This window comes from Rhinichthys klamathensis, unplaced genomic scaffold (assembly GCF_029890125.1).
Source record: "Rhinichthys klamathensis goyatoka isolate OS25496 unplaced genomic scaffold, OSU_Roscu_1.1 h1tg000225l_1, whole genome shotgun sequence".
Classification (NCBI taxonomy): domain Eukaryota; kingdom Metazoa; phylum Chordata; class Actinopteri; order Cypriniformes; family Leuciscidae; genus Rhinichthys; species Rhinichthys klamathensis.
In genome coordinates this window covers 121,671-146,403 of record NW_026606749.1, presented here as the reverse complement: position 1 = coordinate 146,403, position 24,733 = coordinate 121,671, and the positions used below count along the sequence as shown (strand labels likewise).

The 24,733-nt window shown below is 36.9% G+C and overlaps 1 protein-coding gene across 2 annotated transcripts; it reads right to left on the bottom strand.

Annotated features, from left to right (window-relative positions):
• Nucleotides 1-268: 268 nt before the first annotated feature.
• tmem222b (transmembrane protein 222b) lies at nucleotides 269-24,123 on the bottom strand. Of its 2 annotated transcripts, XM_056264843.1 has the most exons (7): nucleotides 23,906-24,117; nucleotides 19,568-19,652; nucleotides 13,889-13,920; nucleotides 13,492-13,591; nucleotides 13,180-13,310; nucleotides 5,044-5,166; nucleotides 269-669 (listed from the first exon to the last, which is right to left on the bottom strand). In XM_056264843.1, exons 1-6 carry the CDS (start codon nucleotides 24,022-24,024, stop codon nucleotides 5,079-5,081), a joined length of 555 nt encoding a protein of 184 aa, XP_056120818.1. In that variant the 5' UTR covers nucleotides 24,025-24,117; the 3' UTR covers nucleotides 269-669; nucleotides 5,044-5,078. The 2 variants fall into 2 exon arrangements, with proteins under 2 accessions (XP_056120818.1, XP_056120819.1); XM_056264844.1 differs by lacking the exon at nucleotides 269-669 and having other exon boundaries at nucleotides 4,423-5,166; nucleotides 23,906-24,123.
• Nucleotides 24,124-24,733: the final 610 nt, after the last annotated feature.

Below are 24,733 nucleotides of genomic sequence, written 5' to 3'. Positions count from 1 at the left end.
ACAATGACTACATTTTGTCAAGCTCAACCATTCAAACATGTTAGTAATCATGTTATTTTCAATAATTTATGAGAAATAAAAGTTAACCAATAATTACAAGTCAACAATTGGTCCCAAACAAGCCAAATTCGCAAGCCTGTAATAAATTATACATATCATATAATTGTTATTTTTTTATTTAAAAATCACACAAATTAGCCCTGTAAACAAATATTAAAAAAAAAAAAAAAAAAAAAAAAAAAAAAAAAAATACATTTTTTTTTTTTATAAATAGTTTCAGGCCCTTTTGTCCACTATTTGTGGAAAGTGGCATGTGAATTTTAACATTTTATATATTATAGACAGGATTTCAGTGAATGAATGAATGAATGTTTTATAAAAGTATAAACCTGTGGAATGCCATCATCTTTAGGGATTACAAACAGGAAATGGGAACTTCTGGGCTGCGGTGACTATTAAAACAGTTAAATGTGCTTCTGATCCACTAGTTCACGTCTTTGAAGACAGGAAAGCCGTCGGTAAGAGCGTCACACTTCACACGGGCTTTCTAATCTGATCAGCTCTAGCTGGTGCAAGCAGGGGCCACACACTCCTCACACACACAGCAGCCCCATCTGAAGAGTCTCCAAAGAGCTCAAGACACTTGGCTACCTGCTGCTCTTGGCAATACTTCCAAAGGCCGAGAGAGTGTGAAAGGGGGAGTGAAATGAAAAAATGTGAGAAGAGAGAAATAGGTATAAGAGGGGAGTTCAGTGATTTTTCCTTTTGAGTCGAAACAAAGAGGGGATTTCATTTACGCACAGGAGCCATGGAAACGGATTTGGTGTCCAGACCATAGTCTAAGATTACAGCAGGATTCGATGTGTCTGAAACTAAATGCACAGTTCAATGCGACAGTGGAGAAGAGCAAACAGACCTCTAACAGGATTTCTGTGTTCTAGATTACAGTAATGGAGGTTAGATTCGATCCAGAACACCAAGGGCCCAATTTGACCTCAGGTTTGTTTTTCTACATTATACACCAATCAGATCCATTCAAATGTACGAGTGAAACGTTTTCACCCAAAATCACAAGGAAACTAAAACATATTTTGCATAAAGAAAATAAAGCCTGCTATTAGGAGGATATCTTATTGTTTTCATGACATTTAAAAAAAAATTCCCCCAAAATGTCATTACTGTAAACACAGTATTTACTGTTATTACTATAAAAATAATGTAATATTATTGAGGGCCCAATTTGATTTCAGTTTTGTTTTTCTTCCTGGTTACACACCAATCAGATCCATTCAGATGTACGAGGGAATCTCACAAAAACAGGTCATTTACATCCAAAATCAGAAGGAAATATGAATATATTTTGCATAAAGAAAATAAAGCATGTTATTGGGATAATTATTTTTAATGAAAAAATCAATATACACTTAAAGTGGTACTTCATATAACTGTATAAATACAATATAATATTAGTTGTTGTCATGTAGGAAATGTGCTTAATTGCCATGAAAAAACATTCTCAAGATAATATAAAAATAGGCTTCATTTACTTTGAACAAAAATTATTTTGATCTTGGGGCGAAATAATGACACACACACACACACAGTTGTGTGTTTATTTATGAAGATGTGTGTGTGTGTGTGTGTAATGATTGTTAGACTAGGCATAATACTATGCCATTATACCCTTTGAAATTTCTTTTAAAAACAAAATTTGAAAGCATTAAAAGTGTCATTTTTCAGAGCAAAGCTTTAAAACAGAACATCCAAAACTGCTGCAATGTGAATTCTCAGGACAACAAAGATTTATTAATGTCAGCAACATGACATCAAAATGATGACCTCATTTATTTTCCTTTGCTCCTAGTCTTACTGTGCAGGATTAGATTAGGATTGTGTATAGAAAAATAACCCCTGGTTTCACAGACAAGGCTTAAGCCTAGTCCCAGACTATAAAGCACGTTTGAGCTGTTTTAACTGAAATAAACTTGCACTGAGATTATCTTGTCTCAAGATGCACACCAGAAATGTTTTTTTGTTCTAAGGCACATTTAAAAAAGCTGCCCTGACTATGGCCTAATCCTGGATTTGTCAATGCCATGTCTGTGAAACTGGGCATAAATGTCTGTCTTTGTAATAATTCCTCAAATTAACCGACTAAATCAACGGCCCCTTTAAGCTAAAGTCACCAATGCCACTTCAATTTCAACCCCTAGCGTTCAAGTCTGGCTCTGTTCTGCTATGGAACATCAATTCCCAGTGGATAAAGTCAAGACCCAGCCTACATTTTTCCTCACTGAATATCCTGTTTCACTTAGGAATGTCACATTAGAATGTCACAAATAGGTTAAGAATGCCATTTCATAAATATGTTATATAACTAGAAAATTAATAAAAAATAAATTATATAATATAATAATAGCTGGTAACAATAGTTTGATGCAAAGAATGTTTTAAATCTATAATGAATACAAGACTTTGCTTATGCATTAATTATCAATTTTTCTATGTGTGTGTATATCCAGGTCCTTCTAAAAAAAAATTAGCATTTTGTGATAAAGTTCATTATTTTCCATAATGTAATGATAAAAATTAACACTTTCATATATTTTAGATTCATTGCACACCAACTGAAATATTTCAGGTCTTTTATTGTTTTAATACTGATGATTTTGGCATATATGAAAACCCAAAATTCCTGTCTCAAAAAATAAGCATATCATGAAAAGGGTCTCTAAACGAGCTATTAACCTAATCATCTGAATCAACTAATTAACTATAAACACCTGCAAAAGATTCCTGAGGCTTTTGAAAACTCCCAGCCTGTTTCATTACTCAAAACCGCAATCATGGGTAAGACTGCCGACCTGACTGCTGTCCAGAAGGCCATTATTGACACCCTCAAGCAAGAGGGTAAGACAGAAAGAAATTTCTGAACAAATAGGCTGTTCCCAGAGTGCTGTATCAAGGCACCTCAGTGGGAAGTCTGTGGGAAGGAAAAAGTGTGGCAAAAAACGCTTCAGAACGAGAAGAGGTGACCGGACCCTGAGGAAGATTGTGGAGAAGGACTGATTCCAGACCTTGGGGGACCTGCGGAAGCAGTGGACTGAGTCTGGAGTAGAAACATCCAGAGCCACCGTGCACAGGCGTGTGCAGGAAATGGGCTACAGGTGCCGCATTCCCCAGGTCAAGCCACTTTTGAACCAGAAACAGCGGCAGAAGCGCCTGACCTGGGCTACAGAAAAGCAGCACTGGACTGTTGCTCAGTTTTGCATGTCATTCGGAAATCAAGGTGCCAGAGTCTGGAGGAAGACTGGGGAGAAGAAAATGCCAAAATGCCTGAAGTCCAGTGTCAAGTACCCACAGTCAGTGATAATAATAATAATAATTCATTACATTTATATAGCGCTTTTCTAGGCACTCAAAGCGCTTCACATGGAAGGGGGAATCTCCTCAACCACCACCAATGTGCAGCATCCACTTGGATGATGCGACGGCAGCCATAGTGCGCCAGAACGCTCACCACACGCCAGCTTACTGGTGGAGAGGAGACAGAGTGATGAAGCCAATCAGTGTATATATATATATATATATGGGGATGATTAGGAGGCCATGATGGACAGAGGCCACTGGGCAAATTTGTGATGGTCTGGGGTGCCATGTCAGCTGCTGGTGTTGGTGCACTGTGTTTTATCAAGGGCAGGGTCAATGCAGCTAGCTATCAGGAGATTTTGGAGCACTTCATGCTTCCATCTGCAGAAAACCTTTATGGAGATGAAGATTTCATTTTTCAGCACAACCTGGCACCTGCTCACAGTGCCAAAACCACTGGTAAATGGTTTACTGACCATGGTATTACTGTGCTCAATTGGCCTGCCAACTCTCCTGACCTGAACCCCATAGAGAATCTGTGGGATCTTGTGAAGAGAAAGTTGAGACGCAAGACCCAACACTCTGGATGAGCTTAAGGCCGCTATCGAAGCATCCTGGGCCTCCATAACACCTCAGCAGTGCCACAGGCTAATTGCCTCCATGCCACGCCGCATTGAAGCAGTCATTTATGCAAAAGGATTCCCGACCAAGTATTGACTATTGAGTGCATAACTGAACATAATTATTTGAAGGTTGACTTTTTTTTTGTATTAAAAACACTTATTTTATTGGTCGGATGAAATATGCTAATTTTTTGAGACAGGAATTTAGGGTTTTCATGAGCTGTATGCCAAAATCATCAGTATTAAAACAATAAAAGACCTGAAATATTTCAGTTGGTGTGCAATGAATCTAAAATATATGAAAGTTTAATTTTTATCATTACATTATGGAAAATAATGAACTTTATCACAATATGCTAATTTTTTGAGAAGGACCTGTATATATATATACACACACACACACATACATACACACATATAAAACAATTACACTTTAAAGCATGCCAATCAACAATATTAAAAGCAAAAGCTATATTTGTTGGTTAGCCTTGCCAATAAAACGACAAAGTGTGTTCTTAAATAAAAACAATATTAAAAGCGATAATTAAAATAAGCTTTCATATACATGGTAAGAAGGGAAATCCATCTTCCAGTATATCTCAATATATAATGCGCTGATTCTGCAATAAACTATGTTCTCAGAAAGAACATTGCATCCTTAGAAATATTCAAGTTATATTTAAAATATAAGACAATGTATACAAGACAATATAAGTAGTGTTATTTTTCCTAAACAGCAGTTTATAGTTATAGTTTGGAGATCAAAATCTAACCAAACAATGAATGAGCACCATAACCCTCAAGAGAGACACGAAAGTCATGCCTTTGGAAGACAGATTTTTGAGAGGAGCGTTTCTTACATCACCACAAGACGTTGAAGCCATGGTGTATGTGCTGTCTCTACCCTACGACAAAGAGGTCTAGCATTTGATGTTTGACGTGTAGCTTCTGTACCCATTGAAGAGCCGGACTTCAAGTTGACATTCATTGGAGTCCCCCTTAAGCTGAAGATATGTGTCCCCGATGGGCACCGGACATTGTGCCCACTCACCCTGAGCCGCCCCACCTCTATCTGATCCTGCTCGGTCATCGCAGGTTTAGAGACAGGGCAACAGCCAGGATGACGCTGGTTAAGATGCAGAATGGAAGCCAGGTCTTCAGCAAGCCAACGCAACTGTAGAAAGACAGAACAAAAAATGTCAGTGAGAGGGACACAGGAAGCGAGACAAATTTGAAGCGAAGATGAAAGAGTAAAATAAATGTTTTCGTATGCTAGTGGTGTTTGACTTGGACAAAAACTACGATAAAACCTGTTGGAAAGCATATTTTGCAGCGATTTTTGTGTGAGCATGTCAGTGAGCACCCCAGACCACTCGGTGAGTTTCACGTCTTTGTAAACTAGAGTTTAATGCGTTTTAGGAAGGATTGTTCCAGTGCACCTATGCAACCATTGTAGAGTTGGGGGGGGGGGGGGGGGGGCACCGAAAATTCTTGGGCCAGCAGCATGTGTCCGAATTTTCTTAACCGTTCTATTTCATCAGAAACGATCTTAAAACAGGGCTTAGAGTGTAAAATACCGAACTTGTCCTTTAAAGTATTCTTGAGAAGGGGGTTTAACTTGTCAAACAGTGGTGGATTTTTCTGGACCTCACCGATTAACTTCTTTGCAATGTCGTCTGCCATTTTAAATGCAGGAGCCCTTCAATTCGAATGGATTTTGATTGGCTGTCATGTTTTATCGTTGGGAAAAAAATCGCTCTGAAAGTGATCCCAACTATATAGTTCATCATTATAGCTGTGGTGTAGGGCGGTGAAACGATTAATCGCATCCAAAATCAAAGTTTGTGTTTACATAATATATGTGTGTGTGTACTGTGTACAATTATTTTGTATATATAAATACACACACACACATGCATGTATATACTGTTTATGTGTTTTATATCATTTATATTATATATAAATAATTTATATATAAATAACACACATTTCATTAAATATATACAAAATAATTATACACAGTACACACACATTTATTATGTAAACACAAACTTTTATTTTGGATGTGATTAATCGTTTCACAGCCCTACTGTGATGTGGACTCTGCTATTCTTTTATATTTAGAATGATTTTTAGAACAAAATCTTTATCGTTTTTGTTCTTGGTGTGAACGGGCCTTTAAATCACTCAGCACATCGTTTTCGAGTTATTTTAAAAGAGCCTGTCCCAAGAATCAGAGGTCTTTCCCATTCATTTGTGCTCCGTCTGTCTTGCGCTCTCTCTAGAGTGAATGTGTCCTGTATGTGTGTGTGTGCTGCTGCTGCCTCGCTAGTTCTAATGAACGCATCATCTATATGCTTTCACTCTAGTGATTGTAATGATCGATTGGTGTCACTCCAGAGAACTCGTCCACATTCCTAGTACTAGTAATATGTATTATATGTAGCTAGTGATATTTTGTAATGCTTAATCTGAAACAACCCAATAAATTCATTAAACATCTTAACTTTGGGGACTTGATTGGTGGTTATCCTAACTTATTATTTACAATGTTTTTTTAAGAAAATTCTTTTCAGGAAATTGAATACTTCTTAAATCTTGCCTTAAGGGGATAGTTCCCCTAAAAATTAAAATTCTGTCATCATTTACTCACCCTCAAATTGCTGTGGGGTGCAGTTGTCCAGCTGTAGGGCACCATTGACTTCCATATATGGAAATAAAATACTATGGAAGTCAACGGTGCCCCACAACTGTTTGGTTACCAAAATTATTCAAAATATCTTCCTTTGTGTTCAGCAGAACAAAGAAATTTATACAGGTTTGATACAACTTGAGGGTGAGTAAATGATGACAGAATTTTCATTTTTGGGTGAACAATTACGATGCAACAATTGGGTGACCTTTACGAACAATCTTAAAAAAAAAAATTTATCAGAGTTTTTGGGAATAAAAAAATAATTCTTAGCTTTTTTTCTTAAGTTAGAAAATAAGAAGAAAATAGCAGTTAAGAAGAATTTTATTCTTAAGAATATTTTGTGAATCTGGCCCCAAGTCTCTACATGGTTCACAACCTCCTTCAATATTAATCAGTAGATATTTTTATTTAATTTGTTTACAATTTTATATTCTGTAAGTCCAATCAATTAGTAAAAAAAAAAAAAACAGTGCAGAATGAGTTACTTGCCAAAAGATCATTCTTAAGGTTAGGATTTGTTCAAATCACTTACCCAATGTAGGAGCAACACTTATGTCCTCGTGAAAAAGAAGTAAACTAGCATATTTGTAAAAAGTACTTATTAGGAATGTACATACAAGTACATTTAAAAACTCTTTTTTTTTTTCATAATCTTAAGTAGAATTTTTAGTTTGGCATTATTACAAAGTGCACTTTTTTTAAAAGTGTACTCCAGTGTGTTAAGAAACTAGGGATGCACCGAATCCAGGATTCGGCCGAATATTGGGCTTTTTAACGGGGTTCGGTTTCTGCCGAACCTCAGAATTTTTTTCCACCGAACCGAACCGAACCCTAGGCTTGCACTACGCGCGCTACGTCGAAGTCACCGATCAGTGAATGACATCAAAATACCGCGTGAACGAATAGAGAGCAGACGGCTCCTTATGCTTTTGAATTGCTCTCGCGGGACTTTGATGTCATAAACTCATCTGTCTGTGCAGCGCCGGTTCAAGTCGAACAAGTAGTTATTGCAGAGGCCAGACAGACTCACGGAGGCGATTGGCATCTCACAACTCGCACTTTATTCCACAATCGAACTTGTGTAACTGTCTGTCACACGTTCTACCGTCCACAGCGTTACTTAACAAAATAAGGTAAAAATGAGCATCAAACAGAAATAACCCGCATACATGGGCATGTGTTCGAGGCGCACGACACATACGGCGCGCAGTTCTTAAAGGGGACACACCTTATTTCCACTCGCTACAGTAGGTGGACCGTTCGAATGCAGTAGGCTGTGAGAAAGTGAAAATGGAACTCGTGAGCAGAAAAAGTGTTGTTTGGCAGTACTTTCAGTGAAAGAAGGCAATTCAAGTCGAGCTACATGTTCAATTTGCAATGCCGATTTGTCTCATGGTGGCAAGGAGTCAAGGACTCTAAATAGGCTACACAACATCGCCGCTGTTAAAATGCATATAATGTTGCTTATTTTTTATTTTTTTTTATTTTTTTACAGTTATAAAAGTAAAAGTAGTGTTTATTATTTACAGTAATAAAATAAAATGAAAAATCCACTTTGTTTACTTCATTAATGTGTTTACTGTGTTAAAGGACTGAGGATGAGAGTAGGATTCGGTATTCGGTTTCGGATTCGGCAGAATCTTAACCAGTGGATTCGGTATTCGGCCGAACCCCACAAATCTGGATTCGGTCATGAAAGTTTAAGGTTAAATTCAAGTACGCTTAAGTGGCTGTTATTTCATTAATATTATCTAGTACGTTTAAAAAAAAAAGATTTAAGATTTAAGACTACAAGTGCACACAATACAATTAAACACACCTTTTTTCACAAGGGTGGTGATGCTTGCCTTAAGCAAACACCACTGAATCAACATATAAAACAAATTATTATTGTGATATCACATTACATTCCCCTGAACAGCACACACCATTTGTTGATTTGACAATATAAGACTAGAATATGATGCACAATTAGAATATGTTGCAAAGTGGACCAGACCTCATGCTGATAGTCGAAATTCTGGCTCTGTCTGACTACCAATTACTCTATATTCTGATGCAACCACAACAATGTGCTTCTACAAGTTGGAGGACAAAATAGCTGCATCATGAGTTCATACCGGCAGTTCCTTTTAGTGACTGACAGTAGAATTCTCATAATAAACAGTGATGGATGCACACTGCACACTTTGGGCCAGGAAAAACATGCCCTCAATGCAACGCTTTCAATTAAGTGAGAGAGCCAGTGAGAGACGCCATGACAGTCTATCCTTGCGTGATTCCCTCTCAGTCCCTTGGGGTCAATGCACATATTTTGTGTTCTCAGAAAGCAACCAGTAGTCTGAAAAAAAAAAAAGTTGTGTCTGAAGCAATCCCTTATTAGACTTGAGTGGACAGCTTCAGGTGCCATGTAAGTCTTTTTAGCTGAAACCCAAAACAGAGCACTGGGTCCAATCTCAGTCCTATAATTATGCAATCCTGCAGCGGATAGGATTTAAAATTGAATTTAGGATATAAAATGGCCACAAACACAGGAGGAGTGATACAAACAATGAAAAGTTCAAAACTTCATTCTAGCATAGCATATGACAGAAGCATGTGGCGCATTCTACTAATGATGCACTTTATTTTTTATGACCTCACTTGAATCATGAATCTAGAATCAAATGACATAAGGCTTAAAAGGCCTAGATATACCTGAAACGAAATCAAAGAATGACCTGGTGTGGCGTCATTTCAAACAAAATCGGGCCGACACGAAGCCTGCATCGGGAGTTCGAAACAGCTTGCCAAAAAGACATTTCTGGAAATGTTTGCTCCAGCTCGAACACCTTCAAACTACCATTGGCTCGTGGCGATTATGTAGGTGTGCGCTGAGGCTCTGCAATCTTCTCCAGTTAATTTCTTCTGTTCACGACATGAGTAAAAAACATGAAAATAATTGAGATCTGCTTTATTATAGAAATTGAATTTGTAATTCTAATTGAAAGTGACAATAAGTCTGTCTGTCTGTCTGTTCTTTCATGTTCAATACTGTAAAGCTGCTTGCTTTAAAGGGATACTCCACCGTTTTTCATATTAAACTATGTTATTCCCTTAACTAAGACGAGTTGATGCATACCTCTCTCATCTCAGTGCATGCACTAAATCGCTCTGTCTTGCGGCGAAACTTTGTTAGCACTTAGCTTAGCCCAGTTCAAGGATAACTTTAATGTATGGCGGAATACCACAGTAAGTGCTTGGGAGCACTTCGACTCGGCGCAGTAATATCATCACTTGTGAAAAATCCTCTCCCCCCCTCTCCCTCTCCGGAGTGATGATATTACTGCGCCGAGTCCATAGATATATAATTATATATGCACCGAGTTGAAGTGCTCCCAAGCACTTGCTATGGTATTCCGCCATATATTATAGTTATCCATTTTAGACGCTTAGAAAAGCGCAACGTTTTATTTTGTGTCACCATTCTTGGTCGAGTTACACTACTCATGCAACTGTATTTAAATAGGGAAAACGTGGAGGTGTTTGGTCGCTTCTCTGCTTGGATCCTAATAAATGAACTGGGCTAAGCTAAATAATAATAATAATAATAATAATTCATCACATTTATATAGCGCTTTTCTAGGCACTCAAAGCGCTTCACATAGAAGGGGGAATCTCCTCAACCACCACCAATGTGCAGCATCCACTTGGATGATGCGACGGCAGCCATATTGCGCCAGAACGCCCACCACACACCAGCTTACTGGTGGAGAGGAGACAGTGATGAAGCCAATTAGTGTATATATACATGGGGATGATTAGGAGGCCATGATGGACAGAGGCCACTGGGCAATTTTGGCCAGGATGCCGGGGTTACACCCCTACTCTTTCGAAAGACATCCTGGGATTTTTAATGACCACAGAGAGTCAGGACCTCGGTTTAACGTCTCATCCGAAGGACGGTGCTCTTTGACAGTATAGTGTCCCCGTCACTACACTGGGGCGTTAGGACCCACACAGACCACAGGGTGAGCGCCCCCTGCTGGCCTCACTAACACCTCTTCCAGCAGCAACCTGGTTTTCTCAGGAGGTCTCCCATCCAGGTACTGACCAGGCTCAGCCCTGCTTAGCTTCAGTGGGCAACCAGTCTTGGGCTACAGGGTGATATGGCTGCTGGTAAATGGCTGCTAAAGTTTCGCCGCAAGACAGAGCGATTTAGTGCACGCACTGAGACGAGAGAGGTATGTATCAACTCGTCCTAGTTAAAGGAGCTGTATGTAAGAAATGTATTTCAATTAATCATAAAATGGCCCTGAAATGTCACTAGACATTAAGAAATCATGTTCATTTCAAATACTTATATCACTGACAACAGTAGTCTGGCCAGGATATTGTCATTTAAAAAGTGCAGTTGCAGCCCTCAACTGATGTTGATGTTGTCATGTTGTGTTTTGGTCTGATGCTCCACCCTCCACCTATCTACCAATCACGAAGTCAGTAGTGTTGCGGCATCCGGGTTGCCAGCTCTGCTCAGTTACCACAGCTGCAGCTCGTCACGTTCCTGCTGGATCCTGCAGCCGATCTGGCAACCTCGAGTCAGGGGGGAGGGGGAGGGGATAAACCACTCTACAGTAATTTGACAGTGATTGCAGTACTAGTTTTGGCCACAATCTTACATACAGCTCCTTTAAGGGAATAACGGTGGAGTATCCCTTTAAAGCAATCTATTGTATAAGTAATGGATAATCAATGGCTATCTGTGCATTAAACCATTGTAATGCACGACGTGGAGTCGGAGAACCACCCAATGCGAAGCGGAGTACATTTAAACAGTTTAATACACAGCTAGCCGTAAATAAACCCGCTTATACCATGGTCGTTTGTTATTGATGTTTGCAGCGCAATATTTGACCGGAAGGGTAAAAATGAGTTATTTTTGTCAGTTACGGCCTGTTAAATGTAGCATACTGCCTCTTTAAATTAGACACAGAGATAAACTAGTGCAGTAAGATTACATTTATTTGAAAGCATTTATATGAATAAATTATCGAGTGAGAGAGAGAGAGAGAGATGAGATGCGCGTCTGTGTCTGTGCAGAGTTTCTCTCTACTAACAATAATGATGCGAGTTTAATTACTTCAAAAACAGCGACGTTACCCCCTCCTTGCTGAGAAATATAACGTAGCGATACACTAGCGAATTTTATTAATAAAAGTTACGGGGCAGCGGTGATAAGTTTCTGTGCTCTTTCATGAATATTTGTGTGTGTGAGCTGCGCAATTTCTGTGTGCGAGTGATGTGTGCGCTTCAATGAAAGGAGTGCATTAACAGTGATTAAACTGACTGGAACTACCCGTGTATTAAATAGTTTTGTTGCACACCTTCCATCCAATCAGAATCGAATATTCAGACAGACCATGGTAATATGCATAAACATGACGCGACTGGAGTGCCGAATTGCAGAGCTGATGCAAACATATCCACATTAATATGATCAGATGCTTTCTTAACTAATATTTTCTAACCACAGACATTTTGTTGCGATTTCATCTAAGCATCTGGGCGACGTTGGGATGTTCATTAATAGTATATCGCTGCTCACGTATTTAAAACTTCTTTTTACCCCTAAGCGAAGACCGAAAAAGAACTTCACCATGAGTATATCAGGGCTTTTAGACCTCATATCCTCACATCTGTTGACACAGTCAGTAATAATAAGTCTCGGTAAGATTTTTCAAAAGTCTTTTATGCTCACCAAGGCTGCATTTATTCGATCAAAATACAGTACAAAAAGTAATATGGTGAAATGTAAATATTTTACCACTTAAAATAGCTGTGTTCTATTTAAATATATATTAAGATATAATTTATCCCTGTGGTGGCAAAGCTGAATTTTCAGCATCATTACTCCAGTCCTCTTACATGATCCTTCAGAGAAATATGTTAAATTTGCTGCTCAAGAAACATTTCTTATTATCATTATTGTTGAAAATAGTTTTTTTTGTGTGCAAACTGTGATTTTTATTTTTTAGGATTATTTGATGAATAGAAAGTTCAAAAGAACAGCATTTATTTGAAATAAATCTTCTGTAACACTATAAGACATTTGTAACAGTCTTTACTGTCACTTTTGATCAATTTAATGCGTCCTTGCTGAATAAAAGTATTACTTAATAAAAAAAAAAAGCCCAAACTTTTGAAAGGTAGTGTACTTACATTTTGTAGCCTGGCGTGTAGCTAACTACATTTTAAAAAGGATAACTTGTCATAACTTGAGTCTAGTCAGATATAATAATAATGTGTAGCTTCACTAGCTTGTAATTTGGCAAACTACAGTGTAAATGTTAAAGTGTCCTAATCAGGACAACAGCAATTTGAAAACCTATTTGTAAAGTTGCACAAAAGAAACAAAAGATTTTCAAATATACAAATCTGATCAAAGCACTAACACACCCGCAAACCTATATTTGAAAGCAACAGTGTGAATGTGCACAGCTCTATTAATCTCACCTGACGTGTTTGCCATGAATGAGTGACAGTAGGCAGAGATTCACCATATTCCACGAGGTGCTGTTGTCATAGTGCATCAAGTTCAGTGCCATGGCAACATGTGAGTGACAATTGTCACAACAAAGGTTGTGCTGGAGGGAAAGCAGAGATAAATGTCAGGATATAAACAGCAGTTTTTCTGAATGGATGCTCAAAGAATTGTCCACCCCCACCACCCATATGGACAGTTACTGTTTTGGATTTTCTGACTGTTCATAACTGTACATGTGGATATACACTTTTAATGCGAAATAGGGAGGAAACACATATTACCATTCTCTGTTTATACTCTTCTGATGCATTGTGAACTGCTGTGTCCCAGGCGTTAGATCCACTACTGGCATGCACTTTACTTACATCTAACATCCAGTACCTGGGAATAAAGCAGATAAATACTGCTGCAAATACATGGCCAGTATGTATCATGAAGCACATGTATCAGGAAAAGCCTAACCCCACAATGCAGTTGAACAAGCCAAGTCATTTCTTTTATAACCACTTTTGGAGGACCTTAAAAGTGATGTGTAATTTCTTGGATTCATAAATACTTTCTTGTTTTCCAACTTAATATACAGAGATAACTAGTAGTAAGCCATTCATAGGTTGATTCCCAACAAAAAAGTAATGTTTTGTGTATGCTGACCAACTCAACACAGCAACATTGACTCACTTTGTTGGTCTTCCAAACGCCATGTTGTCTTCCTGCAAGAGCAGCAAAATAGACTGTTAAACTCTGTATGTGTGTACAATGTGACAACTAACAACAACAAAACCCAAAGGCCTAGGTGTGCGTAAAACAAACAAACAAAACCCCCCCCCAAAAAACATACCATATGTATGGAAGCTTGTTTCCACCATGGATTAAAAAAAAGAAAAAAAAGTTAACGACTTTTTATCTAAAAATTGTGAGTTTATATCTCAAAATTCTGACTTTTTTTCTTAAGAATTGTGAGACATGGGCTCATCATTACAAAAAAAGTATGAATTATGAAATATAACTCGGAATTGCAAGAAATACAAGTCAGTATTGCAAGATATGAAATTTAGAATTGCAAGAAATGAATGGGGAATCGCAAGAATTAAAAGTCAGAATTGCGAGAAATGAACACGGAATCGAAAGAAATAAAAGTCAGAAATGCAAAATATGAACTCGGAATTGCAATAACTAAAAGTCAGAATTGCGAGAAAATAACTCTGAATTGCAAAAGAAATAAAAGCCAGAATTGCGAGAAAATAACTCTGAATTGCAAAAGAAATAAAAGCCAGAATTGCGAGAAATTATCTTGGAATCACAAAACGAAATAAAAGTCAGAATTGGGAGAAATTAACTCGGAATAGCAAAATAAATAAAAGTCAGAAATGCAAGATATAAACTTGGATTTGCAAGAAAAAAAGTCAAAACTACGAGAAAAAACCTTGGAAATCGCAAAATAAATAAAAGTGAGATTTGCGAGAAATTATCTCGGAATTACAAGAAATAAAATTGTGAGATAAAAAAGTTGCAATTACATTTAATTGCGAGTTTATATCTCACAATTCTGGTTTTCCTTGCAAATTTAAGTGTATATCAAACAATTCTGATAAAGAATGTCTGAATTGCAATGTATAAACGCAATTTTGAGAAAAAAAAATCAACACATCAACAAACAAAACAAACATAAATAAAAATAAGTATACAAAATATACTGATCAATGAATCCAATTGTAAATAAACATCAAATAAACTATATATACACTACCGTTCAAAAGTTTGGGGTCAGTGAGAATTTTATTTTTTGGAGGAAAGAAATCAATACTTTTATTTATCAAGGAATAATTAATTTGATCGAAAGTGACAGTAAAGACATTTATAATGTTACAAAAGTCTTTTGAACTTCCTATTCATCAAAGAATCCTAAAAAAAACAAAACAAAAAAAAACTGTACAACTGACAGACCAACAACTGTTTCAACATTGATAATAATAATAAATGTTTCTTGAGCATCAAATCCTCATATTATACTGATTTGTGAAGGATCATTTGACACTGAAGACACTGACACTTGGTGATGCTGAAAACTCAGCTTTGATCACAGGAATAAATTACACTTTACTATATATTCACACAGAAAACAGCTGATTTACACTGGAATAATATTTAATACTATAACTGATTTTTGTTGTATTTTTAATCAAATAAGCGCAGCCATGGTTAGCAGAAGAGAATTCTTTTAAAAGTATTTAAAATCGTAGCGACCCCAAACTTTTGAACGGTATATATATATATAAAATCAGATATAAAGAGTGATAGTGAATTGTGAGATAAAAAGTCACAATTACCTTATTTTTTTATTCTGTGACAGAAACAAATTTCCATACATATCCCTCTTTCCGGATATATATAATTGCGAATTCACACTTCACCCTGTGGGATCCAGTATTCCAGTGAGATTTATATTACCTGGAGCTATCCGTTAGCATGCCACTCAACTCAAGTATGTTTATTGAAATCAGCCATCTTTGCTCATGGCAGCTCAATTCTCTGCCAGGCCATGTGACTAATGACTGCAGAGCTGCAGCTGACATCATGATGACAGCACTAATTGGCTGACAGCACCACAAGACCAATGGCAACAAAAGCCCCTTCAATAGCAACTGTAACAAAGTCTATTTCAGCCCATTCAAATCTATTACACGCTTTAAACAGCACTACACAATACAACAGCATCTAAAGTAACATATAATGAAATATTAGTGTTTTTATTTATTGCTTTATCAAAGTTCATTGGACTTTATATATATTTTTATTTTATTTTAATACAATATTATTTTGTCTTACTGCACTGGATGATTTTTGCTCTTGTTTATACTTAAAACAAGTACAAATTCTTTAAATCCAGTATAGAAAGACAAAATTAAATTTAAGATGCATACAGTATAGATAAGATTCTATGAAAATAATAATAATCTTAATATATAAGGCAGTGTTCCTTCTCAAGCATATTTATCTAGTATTAAGTATATTCAAAGTGCCCCTATTATGCTTTTTCGAATTTAACCATTCATGTAGTGTGTAATATAGCCGTTTGTGAATGTAAAATGTCTGCAAAGTTTTAAAGACCAAAGTGCACGACAAATAAAGATATTCATTGCGTCCAAATTTGCATACCGAGTAGGTACTACATTTGAATTTATTTTGGGACAGTTTAAAAAGTATGCTCTGTATAGTATGAATATGGGTAGAAAATGAAATTTGGACATACTAAATCCGCCGTGTTGTTTCTGTCAAGTGACCTACCAGCGCCAGTTGCGTCGCTTCACTTCCCTCCATAAATCCCCTCCTGTGGCCTTATGGGATAATAAAGTGTCCATTGTTTGAGCACTTCAGAATCTCGGCGGAGGTCATCCGGGGATTTTTCAAATACTATGTATTCAGACATACTACTCTTTTTTGCGTACTGTTTTTCGAATACTATATAGTAAGGATGTATTCGATTTTGGATGCAGCAATTGTCTCTGAACTGCCGAAACAAGTCGTCAGTAATTCCAGTCTTATTTGTTGTGGCTTTGCATGCGCTTCCAAAGGATGAATACTTGCGCTCGAATTGATACGGTAAAACCAACTCCATCGTTACTGTACGTATCACTGTGTATACAAATGCTGAAGAAGCCTCTGGAACTGAAATTCAGATATGGTAATGGGTGTTTCGTTTCCGACACTCGATGTAAGCGGTAGACCAATCACAACAGACTGAGACATCTGACCAATCAGAGCAGAGTAGGATCTCGGAAAAGAAGGAACTGGAAAGTCAAACTTACTTCAAATCAGCATGAATTTAAAATCCACCGTATTTTCTAAATGCATATAGATCTTATTGTGAATGATTCATCCATGTATACGTTTCTTTTTTTAAATCTTAAAAAAAAAAAAATGTTGGTAACCAAACAGTTTTGGTGATCATTGGCTTACATTGTATAGACAAAAAACAATGGAACAAGATATCTACTATGCTTCACTGAAGAAAAAAGTCATATAGGTTTGAAACGACATGGAGATAAATACATTTTGACATTTTGAGTGAACCATCCTATTTTAGATTTTTTTTGCAGTGTACAGACTTGGTACGCTCTTTTGATATAGATCAGTAAGCACTGCTTAACAACACCCTAAAAACCAAATAGCAATGTGGTAAAAGACACAAGCAACAACAAAGCAATGTCTTAGCAACGACCTAAAACACCTAACTGTGGCAACAGATTTTGCATGTGCAAGCGTCATATACATAATCTTCTGAAACGTAATAATCAGTTTAGGAATTTCTAAAACTCTTGTGAACTCACTGTGAACTAAGCTCAACCCACTTCTCCCGCTCATTCCACATGCGAGACGTGTTTTAGTCCCTGTCAGCCACAAGCGGAGTTAAGTGCAGCAGATTGTAGTGCACTTCAGTGTGTGCTGGCCCGTATCACCGCAGGTCAAATAACCACATCCTCTCATGTTACCGGCCTTGCTCTACCCAAGACATTTCACTTTTGCTCCTTTCTGACAGAGATCTGCTTAAAGGATAAATGTCCAAACCTGAAGAGAACTGCTTTTGTACTATGATAAATTTAACTTTTGTTTGAACAGCTAGTTCAAATTAGTTCAGGATTCTTATGAACAAGCGGTTGGATCTCTTTTGTGGTTCCATTTAATACTAAGTGCATTATGAGATAGAGTTGCCCTGACTGTGAACTCTAAGATGCTATCATGTATTTTTTTAACAAGAAGAATCCAGAACTCTGGAAGCGGCCGAGAACATTGCAATTATCAGGACAGAAAGCCCACGGAGCAGAAGGATGGAGGTGTAGCTTTCACCACATGTCCTATTACAGACAGGATTCCTCCTCTGCTCTGCGCCTTTTTTTGCACAGGTATAGATTTTTCTGTTGGAAATAACAGGATGTGCTTGTACAGGGCCACTGAGGAAGCTGGTGGCAAATATTGAACTTTCCAGTGATTTCAAGTGGAAGCTAAAACGATCCACTTATGGGAATTTTGCAGCAAATGATAGAGACCTTTATCTAGAGGAACATTCTTCGCTGAAACCAGGAACAAACTTTATAAGGCCTTTATATGTCAACAAAAGGTTCTTTGACATTGTTGAGGTCAGACAGGAGCAAAGTCTACACAGTCTACACAGGTCATTTATAATACAGCAGTAACAAGCCTCCAAGGGCTTCGAACAAGCTCGCCAGACTGAAAGAGATCCAAACCATCTAGTGAGAGATTTAAACCTGCACAACTTGGAAATTTTCCCAATTTTATACTCAATTTATGCAATCTGGCAACCGTGGGCATGCGTTCTCTCTCCACTTGTGAAAAGGTGATGGCAAACATGTTCATTGAAGCTCAAAGAAATGCAGGTGTTTTCCTGCAGAACTTCTCAATTTAACGGCATACTCTTTTTGCAAATACTTTAAATTAAATTTGACCATGATGACTACTGTCACAACAATCAGTGTTCATTGAGGAAGCGTTAATCATTCAGGGTTGCCAGGTCTGTACAACAAAACCCAAGTGCTAATAAAAAATAGCCCAATCATGGCCAAACCAATCCCAATCGCGATCCGGAGGACTTAGATGGATGAAAATGAGAGAATATTTTGTAAAAAATTTAAATTAAAAAAAGTTGGTGACAAAATTGCGATTTTGGGGTGAACTATCCCTTTAAAACCCAATATACAAAGAGTGCATAAAGAGCGATACAAAACAGTAAACAAAGCAGCATATCCTTCTCCATCGTTTTTTCTAAACTTTGCATGAAATGGAAGATCCGCTACTTTTCTTCTTCTATCCCTTCGAGCGAATATCCTATAAATAACACGACTCTGCTGCCCTCTGATGTCTGGTAGACTATAAAAAGCAATTGTACTGCGCATGTGTCGAACACGTCTAACCGTTGTTGAGTATACTATGAAAGCTGTCCAGACAAGACGGAACGAAGCAGAACCCGGAAAATTTATACTTGGGCCTTAAGAATGTGCATCTAAAAAGCTTACAACAGACAAACAACAAACAATATTTTTATCTTTCTAATGTTACCCGATAAAATATGTATTACGGAAGTAAACGAAAAATTCATTTTATTGGGACTATTTTAATGTGTTTTAATTTTTCGAGAGGCTTGAACAAAAAAGTCATACAGACAGACCTTAGATCATGTTATTATATCTATGGTCCTGCACTTATTCCTGTTAATTGGAAAATATAATTGGCATTGTGCGCTTTCTCTGAAACAGGTGATGTGCAACTTGTATTTAAAATATCCAATCATGCACTTTCTCATGTATTCTTGGACAGACAAACCGTGCATGTAAACATACTTACTGAGACAAAGTATGGACCTGCAAAATCACGGATCACTCCAGTGGAAGTGCAGATGCCCATATGGCCAATGAATGGAAAAAGCCATCTGAAAGGGTAAAACAAACAATGGGATAAATGAAAGCAATGAAAACACGTTACATTCTGTTTTATTGGAAAAACATTTGTTTTTGCCCCACAGGAAGATTTATTTGCATTTTAATATTTTTTTATAACTATATTATTTTTGTTTTTAATTTTTATATTTAATTTTAATATTTATATTTTATTTAATTTTGGTTATAAATATAACTTTTAGGAGTACACTACCATATAGAGACCATAAGACGGACTAAGGGTCCGCTTATACACAACAATGTTTTCAACTGTAAAAACGGAGATCCTTTTATGGGTTTTGGCCGTTCATTCACACGACGGCGTTTTCGGGGCCTGAAAACAAACTTTTTAAAACGGGTTTCAAAGTGCAAGTTTTGGAAAACGATACCAATGTAGGCGCATAGTGTTACTTACTTTACACAGTGACATCGCCATCTGCTGGCTTGCCATGCATATCACAGTGTTTTTAGTAGTTTTGGCAGATTCGTATGAACGGGGATAGTTTTGACGTTGTCATCTGTACAGAGCAGGTTACTATTTGTATGAAACACTCAGCTTTCAAATTTTGTAAGAAATTCAATCAATAAATACAGTTTTGTGGCTCTTTAATGTGTCGTGAGTGACAGAGAAAAAAAAACATAAACGAACATCAGAAGGTATGTTTTTTCAACCACGGAAAGATGTCAATACACATTTTTCAAGTTCAAGTTCACTCTCCTGTCTGGTTTGTTTGTTGGACAAAATGGCAGATTCTGAGTTATTATTGGTCAGATCGCCTGTCAATCAAACGAATGGTGAATTTCATGGGGTCTAATAAAATAAAATAATGAAAAATGAACAAAAAAAACCCCTAAAAACTAAAATTCTTGCATCGCACATTTTTTGCAGTGTCTCTGATGACTGCTGTTCTTTCTGTTATTTCTTTCTTCTCATTTAATAATATAATAAGGTTAAGAATTTAAATTAAGTGGGACAAATCTAGACTTAAGGTCTGTGGTTAACAAGCTCAATATATTTTCACATTTTATTTTTAAACATAAAAAACATCAATAATACCCCCATGTCATTTTTTTAAGCTGCTCCTGATGTCAGGGACATTAAACGTTGGCATGACGCAAAATAAACCCCTTCGGGGTGCTACAAGACTTGCATGGCAAATAAAAATAAAATAAAAAAAGGATATTGCCTAAAAAACCCCTGAAATTGTTCACAAGGGGTGGAATTACACATACACTTGTGTGTGTGTTTTGGGAAGACAGCTAAGTGAGTGCAAGGCGTGATATGCTGGAGAGTTCCCTTTTCAATATCATACACCTGGCCAAAATCCAGCTTTCCCTGGACAAAGGAAGCGGATTTGACACTAGACCAAAATTCCTATCAAAGTAATTAAAAAAAGGTATTATCAACAGAGCTCTCAGGGGTGTAATATGAATAACAGTATGAATATCCTGGATAAAACAGCCCCGGTGGAGTTTCTGAAGTGGAGTAGGGCATACGCCGGCACCCCAAATACGGTCCTGTCCATGTGCATATTTATCACAGAGTGTCCTACAGAGCAAGCTGCTGACCCAAATACAGGATACAAACAAAACATGAGGCAAGGAACTCTCACACCGAGATAATCTGCAGTGGAAGACACCAGGGGACAGGTCTAAGATCAGCTGTAATCAGTCTAATCTCAGCAAATGTGATTATTAGAAGGAGTTTGATGGGCCTCCTGTTGATGTTAGTGAACTTAAGTTCCATCCAGACCGATGCATCAAAGATTCAGCAAAGGTATCGTCTTTGCAACTAATGGTCATAAATTATAATGCATGTTATCGAATTACTGTGATATGCATTACAAAATGGTGTCCAATCACTTTAAAATAATATGAACCATTTGAAACAAACAAAAAAAGTATTGAAAGACACCATGGTACTGCACTTATCAAGGTATTACTATGGTATTCTTTAAAATACCCAGGTGTAAATACCACAATACTTCAATATGGTAATCCTACAACGCCATATTATCTAAAAGGCATGGTATGACCATCTTATACATCACTCTACCATGGTATTTCTACTCTGTTTTTCTGTACAGAGAAGAGAAAACACTGTAATCACTTTATTATCTGACAAACAAAAGACAGAAACTGACCAAAAGTGTAAAATCTCGTTTGATTTTACAAAAAAAAAAAAAAGAGTCAGAATAGGCTTTATGCCCAGCTGCACTACTTCCTGAACTTCAGCCAGCTCCTTGTTTCCTGTCTGACATTATTGGACAAACTGATTAATCCAGGTGTGCCTGACCAGAAACAAATACCAGACACACCTGGGTTAATCAGTTTGTCCAATAATGTCAGACAGGAAACAAGGAGCTGGCTGAAGTTCAGGAAGTAGTGCAACTGGGCATAAAGCCTATTGCGAGTTTATATCTCTTTATAACTTGCAATTGCGAGTTTATGCCTCACAATTCTGAGAAATAAAGTCAACTCGAAATCGCGGGTTATAAAGAGATATAAGCATGCAGTTGTGAGAAAAAAAAGAGTCAGAATTAGGAGATAGAAAGTGTTTTATTCTGTGGCGGAAACAAGCTTCCATACTTAATGGTTATAGTGATGGAAAGAACTACAATCCCATGAGCATGAAGCATTGCGAACAGCAAAATCAAAATATAAAAGATGGAGAAATATAAAAATACCAAGTTAAAATTTTTTATGTATATATATTCAAATATTTAAGCATTTTGAGAGCGGGAGACTGACTCGATTACATTATTTGCAGTGTTTTAGGTGAGTGAGCGGAGCTAAAGAGATCTTTTGGCACGTTTTGTTTGTTTCAACTGTTTCGATTAGGGGCATTTTCTGTACAGCATCATGGGTAATGTAGTTTTAAACCAATAAAAACATTGTCAGCCAATCAGCCCCCGACTTGGAAAAGCTCAAGCATTTAAAGTGACAGACTACATAACTGCAGCGCATACTTATAATAAACAGTATGCTATTGTGCATTGTGGTGGTGTGGATGGTAATATAATTTTCGTTATTTATCATACATGGTGTGAACCAACCCTAACCTTCACAAACTTTTTATGATTACTGGATCAGGATTTAGGATAGGGATAGAGTTTGCATGCACAAAGAGCAATTTTTAGCCAATTAAATATTTACTGAAATTTCCATGAGTTTTAGGGATTTTTGAAATTTCCATTCCTTTTGCAGGCTTGTAAATCTCAATGTAAACATGTCCTCTTATTTTCAGGTGTTCCATGACAATGGGAACCCTGGTACATTCAAAAAGTCAGATTAAATGTGCATACAGCAGGTTTGTTAAATAGAGTGCTGCAAACTACTCTAACTCAAAACTTTCAGAGTTTTTTTTTAATAAAGATTGAAAGAGTTGATGGAAGCTTAATGGTGGTGACGTTTAAGTCTACAACTGTGGTGTAGTGTGTTTAGCTTTTTACTTCTGCAGATTGTTTTATTCATAAAAGTTGTGTTCATTTGATTATTGATTTGATCATTAGCTTATTATAATTAACAAAACAAAAATTATGAATCATAAACTTTTGTTGGTCAGAGAACCAATTTTGAGACGTTTCATTTAGCTAACTGAAAATTCTATTTTTGACCTTCAAACTCCATACTTTTATTACAAACACATACTATTTTAGCAAATAACAATCAAAAAGTTCTGTCTGTTTCTCACACAATGCTATATTCAGAATAGAATATAAAGCGAGTTGTATGGACTACTTTTTGTCATTTTTGGAGCAGCTCCAGTCTCCATCCACTCACAATAGCGCCAGCCAGTCCCCATCCACTCTTATTGTTTCAAATTCAAAGAGTGTGATCATTCTTATAAATACTTCCAAAAACATGTGCTCGGTGTTCGAATTTGAATTTTGTGTTTCGGGAAAGAATTGCATGTTTGGAGCAACATTTTTATTTAATTCTAGGAACTAGGCTACTCCTTTAAACACACGAGCAGGTTTTTCTTGTCAGGAAAACTAGTTCAAATGGCAAATCAGTTAATGTTTAACAACACACGATTTACACTGCTGTCAACGCTCCGCGACGCAACAGAACGCTGCCATATCAACAGATCGGTCCACAGCGCAATTGCTCAATGACGCTTGCTGGTGTAATGTTTGGTTTGTAATGCATCCATTATAAACACAAACCTCTTTTATCCGGGACTGAATCGCTTTCAAAACATTAACATGAAGCAAAAGCAACAGTGGAGGCGAAAATCACTCACGATAACACGGGGATTGGCGTCCATACAATACAGTAGGGATAGCGGCTTATGCTCGGGTCTATCCTCTCAAACGCTATGTTATAATTCTTCATGGTCTCTATTTCGACAGCATCCGCCATCACCAGCTGTGAGAAATGAACTTCATTCGTTCCGCTTCCTGGAAGCTGCAGCGCGCTGGCGACACGCGCGGCGCGTTTCCGGGGTCCCTTCGGCCACTGCAGACCACACACTTTATCTATGGTAAATATCAAGTAAAACACTTTAAGTAGCCTACTATTAGTAGTAGGCTACTAACCATTATGTGAGGACCTATTTGACAAGAATATACAGATATATGAGTAAAATAAGTAATTTAACAAAGTGTGGCTGAGGATCTGATCTTAGAAGATAATGAAACATTAAAACTGTTGGCAAATTATGAACTATAAATAAAAATGTATACGATTTTTTAATCGCTTTCTTCTTTATATATAGGCTAAGCTGTAAAAAAATATTTTCATTATTTGTTATCACAACTTTTTATCTTTTGTCAAAATCAGCTTAGATAATTATTGTGGTTCAGATAACATAATATTGAGTTTCTATTTAATAAACCAATCTCCTTTGTTGTATCAACTTAAATTTTTTAATTTCAATGAACTCAAAAGGCAACCAGGTAACTTAGCTACTTTTTAAAAAAGTTAAACCAACAATATTTTTTTTAAACAAATTTGGTTTTTTTCAGAGTTGGTTTGTTTGCACTTCATTTTGTGAATGAATCTTCCATACATAATAAAAAAAATCACCATGTGACACTAATTCAACACTAATTGTGTTATCTTGTTATGA